The 16,423-nt window shown below is 48.4% G+C and overlaps 1 protein-coding gene across 1 annotated transcript in view; it reads right to left on the reverse strand.

Annotated features, from left to right (window-relative positions):
• LOC124279090 (glycoprotein-N-acetylgalactosamine 3-beta-galactosyltransferase 1-like) overlaps positions 1-16,423 on the reverse strand; it is a 55,673-nt gene that overhangs the window by 16,203 nt on the left and 23,047 nt on the right. The window contains exons 2-4 of the mRNA XM_046714889.1: positions 16,021-16,083; positions 15,268-15,749; positions 14,385-14,576 (exon numbers count right to left, since the gene is read on the reverse strand). Coding sequence (XP_046570845.1) covers positions 14,385-14,576; positions 15,268-15,726 — 651 coding nt within the window. The 5' untranslated portion in view covers positions 15,727-15,749; positions 16,021-16,083. The remainder of the gene's footprint in view (positions 1-14,384; positions 14,577-15,267; positions 15,750-16,020; positions 16,084-16,423) is intronic.

Consider the following 16,423-nt stretch of genomic DNA (forward strand, 5'->3'; position numbering starts at 1 on the left):
TGTCAGCAATACAGTGGAGGCTGTGTTACATGGGTTCTGGGACACTGTTATGAATACAGTGGAGGTGTTGCTACATGGGTTCTGGGACACCATCAGCAATAGAGTGGAGGCAGTGCTACATGGGTTCTGGGACACTGTCAGCAATACAGTGGAGGCTGTGCTACATGGGTTCTAGGACACTGTTATCAATACAGTGGAGGCAGTGCTACATGGGTTCTTTGACATTGTTATCAATACAGTGGAGGCAGTGCTACATGGGTTCTGGGACATTGTTATCAATACAGTGGAGGCTGTGCTACATGGGTTCTGGGACATTGTTATCAATACAGTGGAGGCGGTGCAACATAGGTTCTGGGACACCGTCAGCAGTTTAGTGGAGGCTGTGCTACATGGGTTCTGGGACACTGTTATGAATACAGTGGAGGCAGTGGTACATGGGTTCTGGGACACCATTAAGAATACAGTGGAGGCGGTGCTACATGGGTTCTCTGACACTGTTATCAATACAGTGAAGGCAGTGCTCCATGGGTTCTGGAAACTGTTATCAATACACTGTAGGCGGTTGCTGCATGGGTTCTGGGACACTGTCAGCAATACAGTGGAGGCTGTGCTACATGGGTTCTGGGACACTCTTATCAATACAGTGAAGGCTGTGCTACATGGGTTCTGGGACATGGTCAACAATGCAGTGAAGGCTGTGCAACATGGGTTCTGGGACACTGTCAGCAATACAGTGAAGGCTGTGCTACATGGGTTCTGGGACATCGTCAGCAATACAGTGAAGGCAGTGCTACATGGGTTCTGGGACATCGTCAGCAATACAGTGAAGGCTGTGCTACATGGGTTCTGGGACAATGTCAGCAATACAGTGGAGGCTGTACTACATGGGTTCTGGGACACTGTTATCAATACAGTGGAGGCAGTGCTACATGGGTTCTTTGACATTGTTATCAATACAGTGGAGGCAGTGCTACATGGGTTCTGGGACATTGTTATCAATACAGTGGAGGCTGTGCTACATGGGTTCTGGGACATTGTTATCAATACAGTGGAGGCGGTGCAACATAGGTTCTGGGACACCGACAACAGTATAGTGGAGGCTGTGCTACATGGGTTCTGGGACACTGTTATTAATACAGTGGAGGCAGTGGTACATGGGTTCTGGGACACCATTAAGAATACAGTGGAGGCGGTGCTACATGGGTTCTCTGACACTGTTATCAATACAGTGAAGGCAGTGCTCCATGGGTTCTGGAAACTGTTATCAATACACTGTAGGCGGTGCTGCATGGGTTCTGGGACACTGTCAGCAATACAGTGGAGGAGGTGCTATATGGGTTCTGGGACACTGTTATCATTACAGTGGAGTCAGTGCTACATGGGTTCTGGGACACTGTTATGAATACAGTGGAGGCAGTGCTACATGGGTTCTGGGACATTGTTATCAATACAGTGGAGGCAGTGCTACATGGGTTCTGGGACATTGTTATCAATACAGTGGAGGCTGTGCTAAATGGGTTCTAGGACACTGTCAGCGAAACAGTGGAGGCTGTGCTACATGGGTTCTGGGACATCATCATCAATACAGTGGAGGCTGTGCTAAATGGGTTCTAGGACACTGTCAGCAAAACAGTGGAGGCTGTGCTACATGGGTTCTGGGACACCATCAGCAATACAGTGGAGGCTGTGCTACATGGGTTCTGGGACACCGTCAGCTATACAGTGAAGGTTGTGCTACATGGGTTCTTGGACACTGTCAGCAATACAGTGGAGGCTGTGCTACATGGGTTCTAGGACACTGTCAGCAATACAGTAGAGGCTGTACTACATGGGTTCTAGGACACTGTCAGCAATACAGTGGAGGCTGTGTTACATGGGTTCTGCACACGGTTATCAATACAGTGGAGGCGGTGCTACATAGGTTCTGGGACAACGTCGGCAGTATAGTCGAGGTTGTGCTACATGGGTTCTGGGACACTGTTATCAATACAGTGGAGGTGGTGTTACATGGGTTCTGGGACACCATCAGCAATACAGTGGGGGCAGTGCTACATGGGTCCTGGGACACCATCAGCAATACAGTGGAGGCAGTGCTACATGGGTTCTGGGACATTGTTATCAATACAGAGGAGGAGGTGCTATATGGGTTCTGGGACACTGTTATCAATACAGTGGAGGCAGTGCTACATGGGTTCTAGGACACTGTCAGCAATACAGTGGAGTCAGTGCTACATGGGTTCTGGGACACTGTTATCAATACAGTGGAGGCAGTGCTACATGGGTTCTGGGACATTGTTATCAATACAGTGGAGGCAGTGCTACATGGGTTCTGGGACATTGTTATCAATACAGTGGAGGCAGTGCTACATGGGTTCTGGGACATTGTTATCAATACAGTGGAGGCTGTGCTAAATGGGTTCTAGGACACTGTCAGCGAAACAGTGGAGGCTGTGCTACATGGGTTCTGGGACATCATCATCAATACAGTGGAGGCTGTGCTAAATGGGTTCTAGGACACTGTCAGCAAAACAGTGGAGGCTGTGCTACATGGGTTCTGGGACACCATCAGCAATACAGTGGAGGCTGTGCTACATGGGTTCTGGGACACCGTCAGCTATACAGTGAAGGTTGTGCTACATGGGTTCTTGGACACTGTCAGCAATACAGTGGAGGCTGTGGTACATGGGTTCTAGGACACTGTCAGCAATACAGTAGAGGCTGTACTACATGGGTTCTAGGACACTGTCAGCAATACAGTGGAGGCTGTGTTACATGGGTTCTGCACACGGTTATCAATACAGTGGAGGCGGTGCTACATAGGTTCTGGGACAACGTCAGCAGTATAGTCGAGGTTGTGCTACATGGGTTCTGGGACACTGTTATGAATACAGTGGAGGTGGTGTTACATGGGTTCTGGGACACCATCAGCAATACAGTGGAGGCAGTGCTACATGGGTCCTGGGACACTGTCATCAATACAGTGGAGGCAGTGCTACATGGGTTCTGGGACATTGTTATCAATACAGAGGAGGAGGTGCTATATGGGTTCTGGGACACTGTTATCAATACAGTGGAGGCAGTGCTACATGGGTTCTGGGACACTGTCAGCAATACAGTGGAGTCAGTGCTACATGGGTTCTGGGACACTGTTATCAATACAGTGGAGGCAGTGCTACATGGGTTCTGGGACATTGTTATCAATACAGTGGAGGCAGTGCTACATGGGTTCTGGGACATTGTTATCAATACAGTGGAGGCTGTGCTACATGGGTTCTGGGACATTGTTATCAATACAGTGGAGGCGGTGCAACATAGGTTCTGGGACACCGTCAGCAGTATAGTGGAGGCTGTGCTACAAGGGTTCTGGGACACTGTTATGAATACAGTGGAGGCAGTGCTACATGGGTTCTGGGACACCATCAAGAATACAGTGGAGGCGGTGCTACATGGGTTCTCTGACACTGTTATCAATACAGTGAAGGCAGTGCTCCATGGGTTCTGGAAACTGTTATCAATACACTGTAGGCGGTGCTACATGGGTTCTGGGACACTGTCAGCAATACAGTGGAGGCTGTGCTACATGGGTTCTGGGACACTCTTATTAGTACAGTGAAGGCTGTGCTACATGGGTTCTTGGACATGGTCAACAATGCAGTGAAGGCTGTGCTACATGGGTTCTGGGACACTGTCAGCAATAGAGTGAAGGCTGTGCTACATGGGTTCTGGGACATCGTCAGCAATACAGTGAAGGCAGTGCTACATGGGTTCTGGGACATCGTCAGCAATACAGTGAAAGCTGTGCTACATGGTTTCTGGGACACTGTCAGCAATACAGTGGAGGCAGTGCTACATGGTTTCTGGGACACTGTTATCAATACAGTGGAGGCAGTGCTACATGGGTTCTGGGACATCGTCAGCAATACAGTGAAGGCTGTGCACCATGGGTTCTGGGACACTGTTATCAATACAGTGGAGGCGGTGCTACATGGGTTCTGGGACATCATCAGCAATACAGTGGAGGCAGTGCTATATGGGTTCTAGGACACTGTCAGCAATACAGTGAAGGCAGTGCTACATGGGTTCAGGGACACTGTTATCAATACAGTGGAGGCAGTGTTACATGGGTTCTGGGACATCGTCAGCAATACAGTGGAGGTTGTGCTACATGGGTTCTGGGACACTGTTATCAATACAGTGGAGGCAGTGCTACATGGGTTCTGGGACACTGTCAGCAATACAGTGAAGGCAGTGCTACATGGGTTCTGGGACACTGTCAGCAATACAGTGGATGTTTTGCTACATGGGTTCTGGGACACTATTATCAATACAGTGGAGGCTGTGCTACATGGGTTCTGGGACACTGTCAGCAATACAGTGGAGGCAGTGCTACATGGTTTCTGGGACATTGTTATCAATACAGTGGAGGCAGTGCTACATGGGCTCTGGGACATCGTTATCAATACAGAGGAGGAGGTGCTATATGGGTTCTGGGACACTGTGATCATTACAGTGGAGGCAGTGCTACATGGGTTCTGGGACACTGTCAGCAATACAGTGGAGTCAGTGCTACATGGGTTCAGGGACACTGTTATCAATACAGTGGAGGCAGTGCTACATGGGTTCTGGGACATTGTTATCAATACAGTGGAGGCAGTGCTACATGGGTTCTGGGACATTGTTATCAATACAGTGGAGGCTGTGCTAAATGGGTTCTAGGACACTGTCAGCGAAACAGTGGAGGCTGTGCTACATGGGTTCTGGGACACCATCATCAATACAGTGGAGGCTGTGCTAAATGGGTTCTAGGACACTGTCAGCAAAACAGTGGAGGCTGTGCTACATGGGTTCTGGGACACCATCAGCAATACAGTGGAGGCTGTGCTACATGGGTTCTGGGACACTGTCAGCTATACAGTGAAGGCTGAGCTACATGGGTTCTGGGACACTGTCAGCAATACAGTGGAGGCTGTGGTACATGGGTTCTAGGACACTGTCAGCAATACAGTAGAGGCTGAACTACATGGGTTCTAGGACACTGTCAGCAATACAGTGGAGGCTGTGTTACATGGGTTCTGGACACGGTTATCAATACAGTGGAGGCGGTGCTACATAGGTTCTGGGACAACGTCAGCAGTATAGTCGAGGTTGTGCTACATGGCTTCTGGGACAGTGTCAGCAATACAGTGGAGGTGGTGCTACATGGGTTCTGGGACACCATCAGCAATACAGTGGAGGCAGTGCTACATGGGTTCTGGGACATTGTCATCAATACAGTGGAGGCAGTGCTACATGGGTTCTGGGACATTGTTATCAATACAGAGGAGGAGGTGCTATATGGGTTCTGGGACACTGTTATCAATACAGTGGAGGCAGTAATACATGGGTTCTAGGACACTGTCAGCAATACAGTGGAGTCAGTGCTACATGGGTTCTGGGACACTGTTATCAATACAGTGGAGGCAGTGCTACATGGGTTCTGGGACATTGTTATCAATACAGTGGAGGCAGTGCTACATGGGTTCTGGGACATTGTTATCAATACAGTGGAGGCTGTGCTACATGGGTTCTGGGACATTGTTATCAATACAGTGGAGGCGGTGCTACATAGGTTCTGGGACACCGTCAGCAGGATAGTGGAGGCTGTGCTACAAGGGTTCTGGGACACTGTTATGAATACAGTGGAGGCAGTGCTACATGGGTTCTGGGACACCATCAAGAATACAGTGGAGGCGGTGCTACATGGGTTCTCAGACACTGTTATCAATACAGTGAAGGCAGTGCTCCATGGGTTCTGGAAACTGTTATCAATACATTGTAGGCGGTGCTACATGGGTTCTGGGACACTGTCAGCAATACAGTGGAGGCTGTGCTACATGGGTTCTGGGACACTCTTATTAGTACAGTGAAGGCTGTGCTACATGGGTTCTGGGACATGGTCAGCAATACAGTGGAGCCTGTACTACATGGGTTCTGGGACATCGTCAGCAATACAGTGAAGGCAGTGTTACATGGGTTCTGGGACACTGTTATCAATACAGTTGAGGCAGTGCTTCATGGGTTCTGGGACACCGTTATCAATACAGTGGAGACTGTACTACATGGGTTCTGGGACATCGTCAGCAATACAGTGAAGGCAGTGTTACATGGGTTCTGGGACACTGTTATCAATACAGTTGAGGCAGTGCTTCATGGGTTCTGGGACACCGTTATCAATACAGTGGAGCCTGTACTACATGGGTTCTGGGACACTGTCAGCAATACAGTGAAGGCAGTGCTACATGGGTTCTGGGACACTGTCAGCAATACAGTGAAGGCTGTGCTACATGGGTTCAGGGACATGGTCAACAATGCAGTGAAGGCTGTGCTACATGGGTTCTGGGACACTGTCAGCAATACAGTGAAGGCTGTGATACATGGGTTCTGGGACATGTCAGCAATACAGTGAAGGCAGTGCTACATGGGTTCTTTGGACACCATCATCAATACAGTGGAGGCAGTGCTACATGGTTTCTGGGACACTGTCAGCAATACAGTGGAGGCAGTGCTACATGGTTTCTGGGACACTGTTATCAATACAGTGGAGGCAGTGCTACATGGGTTCAGGGACATGGTCAACAATGCAGTGAAGGCTGTGCTACATGGGTTCTGGGACACTGTCAGCAATACAGTGAAGGCAGTGCTACATGGGTTCTGGGACACTGTTATCAATACAGTGGAGGCAGTGCTACATGGTTTCTGGGACACTGTTATCAATACAGTGGAGGCAGTGCTACATGGGTTCTGGGACATCGTCAGCAATACAGTGAAGGCTGTGCTACATGGGTTCTGGGACACTGTTATCAATACAGTGGAGGCTGTGCTACATGGGTTCTGGGACATTGTTATCAATACAGTGGAGGCGGTGCTACATAGGTTCTGGGACACCGTCAGCAGGATAGTGGAGGCTGTGCTACAAGGGTTCTGGGACACTGTTATGAATACAGTGGAGGCAGTGGTACATGGGTTCTGGGACACCATCAAGAATACAGTGGAGCGGTGCTACATGGGTTCTCTGGGACACTGTTATCAATACAGTGAAGGCAGTGCTCCATGGGTTCTGGAAACTGTTATCAATACACTGTGAAGGCGGTGCTACATGGGTTCTGGGACACTGTCAGCAATACAGTGGAGGCTGTGCTACATGGGTTCTGGGACACTCTTATTAGTACAGTGAAGGCTGTGCTACATGGGTTCTGGGACATGGTCAACAATGCAGTGAAGGCTGTGCTACATGGGTTCTGGGACACTGTCAGCAATAGAGTGAAGGCTGTGCTACATGGGTTCTGGGACATCGTCAGCAATACAGTGAAGGCAGTGCTACATGGGTTCTGGGACATCGTCAGCAATACAGTGAAAGCTGTGAAACATGGTTTCTGGGACACTGTCAGCAATACAGTGGAGGCAGTGCTACATGGTTTCTGGGACACTGTTATCAATACAGTATAGTGAGGCAGTGCTACATGGGTTCTGGGACACTGTCAGCAATACAGTGGAGGCTGTGCACCATGGGTTCTGGGACACTGTTATCAATACAGTGGAGGCGGTGCTACATGGGTTCTGGGACATCATCAGCAATACAGTGGAGGCAGTGCTATATGGGTTCTAGGACACTGTCAGCAATACAGTGAAGGCAGTGCTACATGGGTTCAGGGACACTGTTATCAATACAGTGGAGGCAGTGTTACATGGGTTCTGGGACATCGTCAGCAATACAGTGGAGGTTGTGCTACATGGGTTCTGGGACACTGTTATCAATACAGTGGAGGCAGTGCTACATGGGTTCTGGGACACTGTCAGCAATACAGTGAAGGCAGTGCTACATGGGTTCTGGGACACTGTCAGCAATACAGTGGATGTTTTGCTACATGGGTTCTGGGACACTATTATCAATACAGTGGAGGCTGTGCTACATGGGTTCTGGGACACTGTCAGCAATACAGTGGAGGCAGTGCTACATGGTTTCTGGGACACTGTTATCAATACAGTGGAGGCAGTGCTACATGGGTTCTGGGACACTGTTATCAATACAGTGGAGGCAGTGCTACATGGGCTCTGGGACATTGTTATCAATACAGAGGAGGAGGTGCTATATGGGTTCTGGGACACTGTGATCATTACAGTGGAGGCAGTGCTACATGGGTTCTGGGACACTGTCAGCAATACAGTGGAGTCAGTGCTACATGGGTTCAGGGAGACTGTTATCAATACAGTGGAGGCAGTGCTACATGGGTTCTGGGACATTGTTATCAATACAGTGGAGGCAGTGCTACATGGGTTCTGGGACATTGTTATCAATACAGTGGAGGCTGTGCTAAATGGGTTCTAGGACACTGTCAGCAATACAGTGGAGGCTGTGCTACATGGGTTCTGGGACACCATCATCAATACAGTGGAGGCTGTGCTAAATGGGTTCTAGGACACCGTCAGCAAACAGTGGAGGCTGTGCTACATGGGTTCTGGGACACCATCAGCAATACAGTGGAGGCTGTGCTACATGGGTTCTGGGACACTGTCAGCTATACAGTGAAGGCTGTGCTACATGGGTTCTGGGACACTGTCAGCAATACAGTGGAGGCTGTGGTACATGGGTTCTAGGACACTGTCAGCAATACAGCAGAGGCTGAACTACATGGGTTCTAGGACACTGTCAGCAATACAGTGGAGGCTGTGTTACATGGGTTCTGGGACACGGTTATCAATACAGTGGAGGCTGGTGCTACATAGGTTCTGGGACAACGTCAGCAGTATAGTAGTCGGTTGTGCTACATGGCTTCTGGGACAGTGTCAGCAATACAGTGGAGGTGGTGCTACATGGGTTCTGGGACACCAATCAGCAATACATGGGTTCTGGGACAGGCAGTGCTACATGGGTTCTGGGACACTGTTATCAATACAGTGGAGGCAGTGCTACATGGGTTCTAGGACACTGTCAGCAATACAGTGGAGTCAGTGCTACATGGGTTCTGGGACACTGTTATCAATACAGTGGAGGCAGTGCTACATGGGTTCTGGGACATTGTTATCAATACAGTGGAGGCAGTGCTACATGGGTTCTGGGACATTGTTATCAATACAGTGGAGGCTGTGCTACATGGGTTCTGGGACATTGTTATCAATACAGTGGGCGGTGCTACATAGGTTCTGGGACACCGTCAGCAGGATAGTGGAGGCTGTGCTACAAGGGTTCTGGGACACTGTTATGAATACAGTGGAGGCAGTGCTACATGGGTTCTGGGACACCATCAAGAATACAGTGGAGGCGGTGCTACATGGGTTCTCAGACACTGTTATCAATACAGTGAAGGCAGTGCTCCATGGGTTCTGGAAACTGTTATCAATACATTGTAGGCGGTGCTACATGGGTTCTGGGACACTGTCAGCAATACAGTGGAGGCTGTGCTACATGGGTTCTGGGACACTCTTATTAGTACAGTGAAGGCTGTGCTACATGGGTTCTGGGACATGGTCAGCAATACAGTGGAGCCTGTACTACATGGGTTCTGGGACATCGTCAGCAATACAGTGAAGGCAGTGTTACATGGGTTCTGGGACACTGTTATCAATACAGTTGAGGCAGTGCTTCATGGGTTCTGGGACACCGTTATCAATACAGTGGAGACTGTACTACATGGGTTCTGGGGCATCGTCAGCAATACAGTGAAGGCAGTGCTACATGGGTTCTGGGACACTGTTATCAATACAGTTGAGGCAGTGCTTCATGGGTTCTGGGACACCGTTATCAATACAGTGGAGCCTGTACTACATGGGTTCTGGGACACTGTCAGCAATACAGTGAAGGCAGTGCTACATGGGTTCTGGGACACTGTCAGCAATACAGTGAAGGCTGTGCTACATGGGTTCAGGGACATGGTCAACAATGCAGTGAAGGCTGTGCTACATGGGTTCTGGGACACTGTCAGCAATACAGTGAAGGCTGTGATACATGGGTTCTGGGACATGTCAGCAATACAGTGAAGGCAGTGCTACATGGGTTCTGGGACACTGTTATCAATACAGTGGAGGCAGTGCTACATGGTTTCTGGGACACTGTTATCAATACAGTGGAGGCAGTGCTACATGGGTTCTGGGACATCGTCAGCAATACAGTGAAGGCTGTGCACCATGGGTTCTGGGACACTGTTATCAATACAGTGGAGGCGGTGCTACATGGGTTCTGGGACATCATCAGCAATACAGTGGAGGCAGTGCTATATGGGTTCTGGGACACAGTCAGCAATACAGTGAAGGCAGTGCTACATGGGTTCAGGGACACTGTTATCAATACAGTGGAGGCAGTGTTACATGGGCTCTGGGACATCGTCAGCAATACAGTGAAGGCTGTGCTACATGGGTTCTGGGACACTGTCAGCAATACAGTGGAGGCAGTGCTACATGGTTTCTGGGACACTGTTATCAATACAGTGGAGGCAGTGCTACATGGGTTCTGGGACATCGTCAGCAATACAGTGAAGGCTGTGCACCATGGGTTCTGGGACACTGTTATCAATACAGTGGAGGCGGTGGTACATGGGTTCTGGGACATCATCAGCAATACAGTGGAGGCAGTGCTATATGGGTTCTGGGACACAGTCAAAGCAATACAGTGAAGGCAGTGCTACATGGGTTCAGGGACACTGTTATCAATATAGTGGAGGCAGTGTTACATGGGTTCTGGGACATCGTCAGCAATACAGTGGAGGCTGTGCTACATGGGTTCTGGGACACTGTTATCAATACAGTGGAGGCAGTGCTACATGGGTTCTGGGACACTGTCAGCAATACAGTGAAGGCAGTGCTACATGGGTTCTGGGACACTGTCAGCAATACAGTGGAGGCAGTGCTACATCGGTTCTGGGACATCGTCAGCAATACAGAGGAGGCAGTGCTACATGGGTGCTGGGACATCGTCAGCAATACAGTGGAGGCAGTGCTACATGAGTTCTGGTACACTGTCAGCAATACAGTGAAGACAGAGCTACATGGGTTCTGGGACATCGTCAGCAATACAGTGAAGGCAGTGCTACATGGGTTCTGGGGCACTGTTATCAATACAGTGGAGGCTGTACTATATGGGTTTCTGGGACATCATCAGCAATACAGTAGAGGCAGTGCTATATGGGTTCTGGGACACTGTTTTCAATACAGTGGAGGCAGTGCTACATGGGTTCTGGGACATCGTCAGCAATACAGTGGAGGCAGTGCTATATGGGTTCTGGGACAGTGTTATCAATACAGTGGAGGCGGTGCTACATGGGTTCTGGGACATCGTCAACAATACTGTGGAGGTAGTGCTATAGGGGTTCTGGGACACTGTCAGCAATACAGTGGAGGCAGTGCTACATGGATTCTGGGGCACCATCAGCAATACAGTGGAGGCAGTGTTACATGGGTTCTGGGAAACTGTCAGCAATACAGTGGAGGCGGTGCTACATGGGTTCTGGAACACTGTTATGAATGCAGTGGAGGCAGTGCTACATGGGTTCTGGGACACTGTTATCAATACGGTGAAGGCAGTGTTACATTGATTCTGGGACACTGTCAGCAATACAGTGGAGCCTGTACTACATGGGTTCTGGGACACTTGAGGCTGTGCTACATGGGTTCGGGAACACTGTTATGAATGCAGTGGAGGCAGTGCTACATGAGTTCTGGGACACTGTTATGAATACAGTGGAGGCGGTGCTACATGGGTTCTGGGACACTGTTATCAATACAGTGAAGGCAGTGCTACATGGGTTCTGGGACAGTGTCAGCAATACAGTGGAGCCTGTACTACATGGGTTCTGGGACACCATCAGCAATACAGTGGAGGCTGTACTACATGGGTTCCGGTACATCGTCAGCTATACAGTGAAGGCAGTATTACTTGGGTTCTTGGACATTGTGAGCAATACAGTGTAGGCAGTGTTACATGGGTTCTGGGACACTGTCAGCAATACAGTTGAAGCAGTGCTTCATGGGTTCTGGAACACCGTCAGCAATACAGTGGAGGCTGTTACACGAGGTCTGTGACATTGTCAGCAATACAGTGAAGGCAGTGTTACATGGCTTCTGGGACATCGTCAGCAATACAGTTGAGGCAGTGCTTCATGGGTTCTGGGACACCGTCATCAGTACAGTGGAGCCTGTACTACATGGGTTCTAGGATATCGTCAGCAATACAGTGAAGGCAGTGTTACATGGGTTCTGGGACATCGTCAGCAATACAGTGAAGGCAGTGTTACATGGGTTCTGGGGCATCGTCAGCAATACAGTGAAGGCAGTGTTACATGGGTTCTGGGACACTGTTATCAATACAGTTGAGGCAGTGCTTCATGGGTTCTGGGACACCGTCATCAATACAGTGGAGCCTGTACTACATGGGTTCTGGGACATCGTCAGCAATACAGTGAAGGCAGTGTTACATGGGTTCTAGGACATCGTCAGCAATACAGTGGAGCCTGTACTACATGGGTTCTGGGACATCGTCAGCAATACAGTGGAGCCTGTACTACATGGGTTCTAGGACATCGTCAGCAATACAGTGAAGGCAGTGTTATATGGGTTCTGGGACACTGTTATCAATACAGTGAAGGCAGTGCTACATGGGGTTCTGGGACACTGTTTTCAATACAGTGGAGGCGGTGTTACATGGGTTCTGGGACATCGTCAGCAATACAGTGGAGGCAGTGCTATATGGGTTCTGGGACACTGTTTTCAATACAGTGGAGGCAATGCTACATGGATTCTGGGACACCATCAGCAATACAGTGGAGGCGGTGCTACATGGGTTCTGGGAAACTGTCAGCAATACAGTGGAGGCAGTGCTACATGGGTTCTGGGACACTGTTATGAATACAGTGGAGGCTGTGCTACATGGGTTCTGGAACACTGTTATGAATGCAGTGCAGGCAGTGCTACATTGGTTCTGGAACACTGTTATCAATACAGTGGAGGCTGTGCTACATTGGTTCTGGAACACTGTTATGAATGCAGTGGAGGTTGTGCTACATGGGTTCTGGAACACCGTTATCAATACAGTGAAGGCAGTGCTACATGGGTTCTGGGACACTGTTATCAATACAGTGGAGGCAGTGTTACATGGGTTCTGGAACACTGTTATCAATACAGTGGCAGGTTCTGGAAACACTGTTATCTACAGTGGATAGCCGGTGCTCATGGGTTCTGGGACACTGTTATCAATACAGTGGAGGCAGTGTTACATGGGTTCTGGAACACTGTTATCAATACAGTGGAGGCTGTACTACATGGGTTCTGGGACACCGTCATCAATACAGTGGAGGCTGTTACACGAGTTCTGGGACATTGTCAGCAATACAGTGAAGGCAGTGTAACATGGGTTCTGGGACATCGTCAGCGATACAGTGGAGCCTGTACTACATGGGTTCTGGGACATCGTCAGCAATACAGTGAAGGCAGTGCTACATGGGTTCTGGGGCACTGTCAGCAATACAGTGGAGCCTGTACTACATGGGTTCTAGGACATCGTCAGCAATACAGTAAAGGCAGTGTTACATGGGTTCTGGGACACTGTCAGCAATACAGTGGAGCCTGTACTACATGGGTTCTAGGACATCGTCAGCAATACAGTAAAGGCAGTGTTACATGGGTTCTGGGGCACTGTCAGCAATACAGTGGAGCCTGTACTACATGGGTTCTAGGATATCGTCAGCAATACAGTGAAGGCAGTGCTGCATGGGTTCTGGGACACTGTTATCAATACAGTTGAGGCAGTGCTTCATGGGTTCTGTGACACCGTCATCAATACAGTGGAGCCTGTACTACATGGGTTCTGGGACATCTTTAGCAATACAGTGGAGCCTGTACTACATGGGTTCTGGGACATCGTCAGCAATACAGTGGAGCCTGTACTACATGGGTTCTGGGACATCGTCAGCAATACAGTGGAGCCTGTACTACATGGGTTCTAGGACATCGTCAGCAATACAGTGAAGGCAGTGTTACATGAGTTCTGGGACATCGTCAGCAATACAGTGGAGGAAGTGCTTCACATTTTAGAGAGTGGTAATCTGGATAATCAAGTGAGGGTTTTCGAAATAATGAACAAACCACCACCCACTGAAGGTAGACAGTTATTCGTGGGTGAGGGTTTGTAAACAATAACACACTGTCTAACAGCTGACCCTCTGCTGTCTCTAAATGTTCAATATCAAGACTGTCGCAAGGTGACATTTACACTATTATTTATTTATATTTTCAAACTGTTTTATTGTTTATCGTTTGGGGGTTTGCATCAACTCGTTATTTCTGATTCCTTGTGCACCCCTGACAGTTGAGTAGCTATTGTAATCAGGGCTCCTGACATTCCCTGACTCGGATCTTACCTTCTTTGTTTTATGGCGGTCCCACTTCTCAATTTCTTTGGGCAGGGAGCCCATGATATGGTCACCGGCACTGAAGGCATGGAAGGACTCCCGACCGAACCTGTCCAGAGTGTTGTGGACGGGGACTCCAACATTGTGCAGGCAGCTCGCTATTTCCACGTCTTCGTCCGTCCCAGACTTCCGGCACACGTTCTGAACAAGGACCTAACTATTAGTGAGTGTGCGAACAAGGGAAATTGTTTTAAACACAGAAGTGAGCAATATACGAGTTATATCACGCTTTATGAATCACTCTCGCCTCCATTTGGATTGCATGACAAATAATCCATAATTCAGATTGAGGTATGTTTTAGAACTAATGAGTCGTATGTGACCATCTCTTCTGGTGTCCAAGAAGGGGGACAACAAACTGACGCTTAGTCTTTGAATACATATGTTGAAACAAAGAACCATGTAAGTTCAAAGGGAGTCAAAGTACTTGCTTCGTTAAGGGCTCTTGCATTACAATAATGGCTGCTTGGAACGAAGAACAATATGTTTTGGGACAGGAAGTACACACAAGCGTGAGGATACTTAAGACTCTGCATTTATCAATCTAATGCACACCACGCCTTTTGTGAGGCAAAATTGTTGTCTAAGACATATAATTTCCAATGAACAAATTGGAGAGAAAGGCGTATGATCACACAATAAGGAAACACTTTGCCATTATCTATAACCAATACACAGCCTTTAATGTTGTCATAGCAATGGGTAGGAAACTAAAATTAAGGCTGACCAATGTATTGACCTCTTCAGGAAACTCACGGACCTGACATGTCAGGAGTTTTTTTGACTAAAATGTAATGGAATTTGTATCTTGACAATGATGACAACAACATACCTCTGTATTGTACCCCTTTTCCACCAAAAGTCGTACAGCCTCTCTGCTAAGCACGTAGCCAGCGCCGCCGCTCATATAGCCCCAGCTGGAATATTTCTTGAACAGGTGACCCACATACACCCCCTCACTCGCGTTATAGTGGGACAACAAAAACTTCAGGTTCTCCATCACCACGAATGTATCATCGTCTGCTTTCAGAAACCAGTCATAATTGTTCAGATGATGTTTGTAAATATACTTTAAAGACGCTATCGTCTTTTCCGTCAAGTACTGGCGGCCATCTTTGATGTGTAGGTCAACTATTTTATTTCCTGGATATTTTTTAGTGGTTGTCATAACAAACATTCTGTTATCGCAGCGTCTCGCCCAAGTCTCGTTCACTGCCGCCATTTTATTGTCGATTTCCTTTTCCCTTGTTGTTATCCAACAGAAGATCTTTACTTTTGATAAGGTATCCATGGCAACTGATTCATCTACTAAAACTGAAACATAATATATTAATTTCTAAGATCTGGCGAATAAATATGTAATTCAGTCTGCCAGTGAGTTGGGGTTTGTTGTTATGACGTCAAGAGAACTGTAGACTATAAAATTCTTACGTTACAGCATACACGTTTACGTTGTGTTTAACTTTGTGTGCAGAGCACGACCATTGAAAAAGCACCTGCTCCTACAAAATCCCAAGCACCCAACTACCCTACTCTCCCCAGCCACCCCCGCGCCTGTATTTGTAGGTATTCTCATCACGCCTACCTGATCTGTCCAGGTTGTCAGCTGGGTTACTCTCTGGGGCCGCTATTCTAGTCTCCGTCGCCACTACAACAGAGCACATATTGATAACTGTAAGTATGTCTCACCAGTCTCTGTGATAGAAGATGTGGGTCTAATGTTCAGCGATGTGTTTGTTTTTTTAACGTTGCTATCAACGTTATGTCTTCTATTTCTGGGGGCGGTGGGGTAGCCTAAGGGTTAAAGCGTTGGCTCGTCACTCCGAAGACCCGGGTTCGAATCCCCACATGGGTACAATGTGTGAAGCCCATTTCTGGTGTCCCCCGCCCTGATGTTGCTGGAATATTGCTAAAAGCGGCGTAAAATCAAACTCAGTCAGTCAGTCAGTCTTCTATTTCTGGGCAGCCTTAACATGCCCTCCACTGAA

The sequence above is a fragment of the Haliotis rubra genome, unplaced genomic scaffold (genome assembly GCF_003918875.1).
Source record: "Haliotis rubra isolate DU_JTF1 unplaced genomic scaffold, ASM391887v1 Scf246, whole genome shotgun sequence".
Classification (NCBI taxonomy): domain Eukaryota; kingdom Metazoa; phylum Mollusca; class Gastropoda; order Lepetellida; family Haliotidae; genus Haliotis; species Haliotis rubra.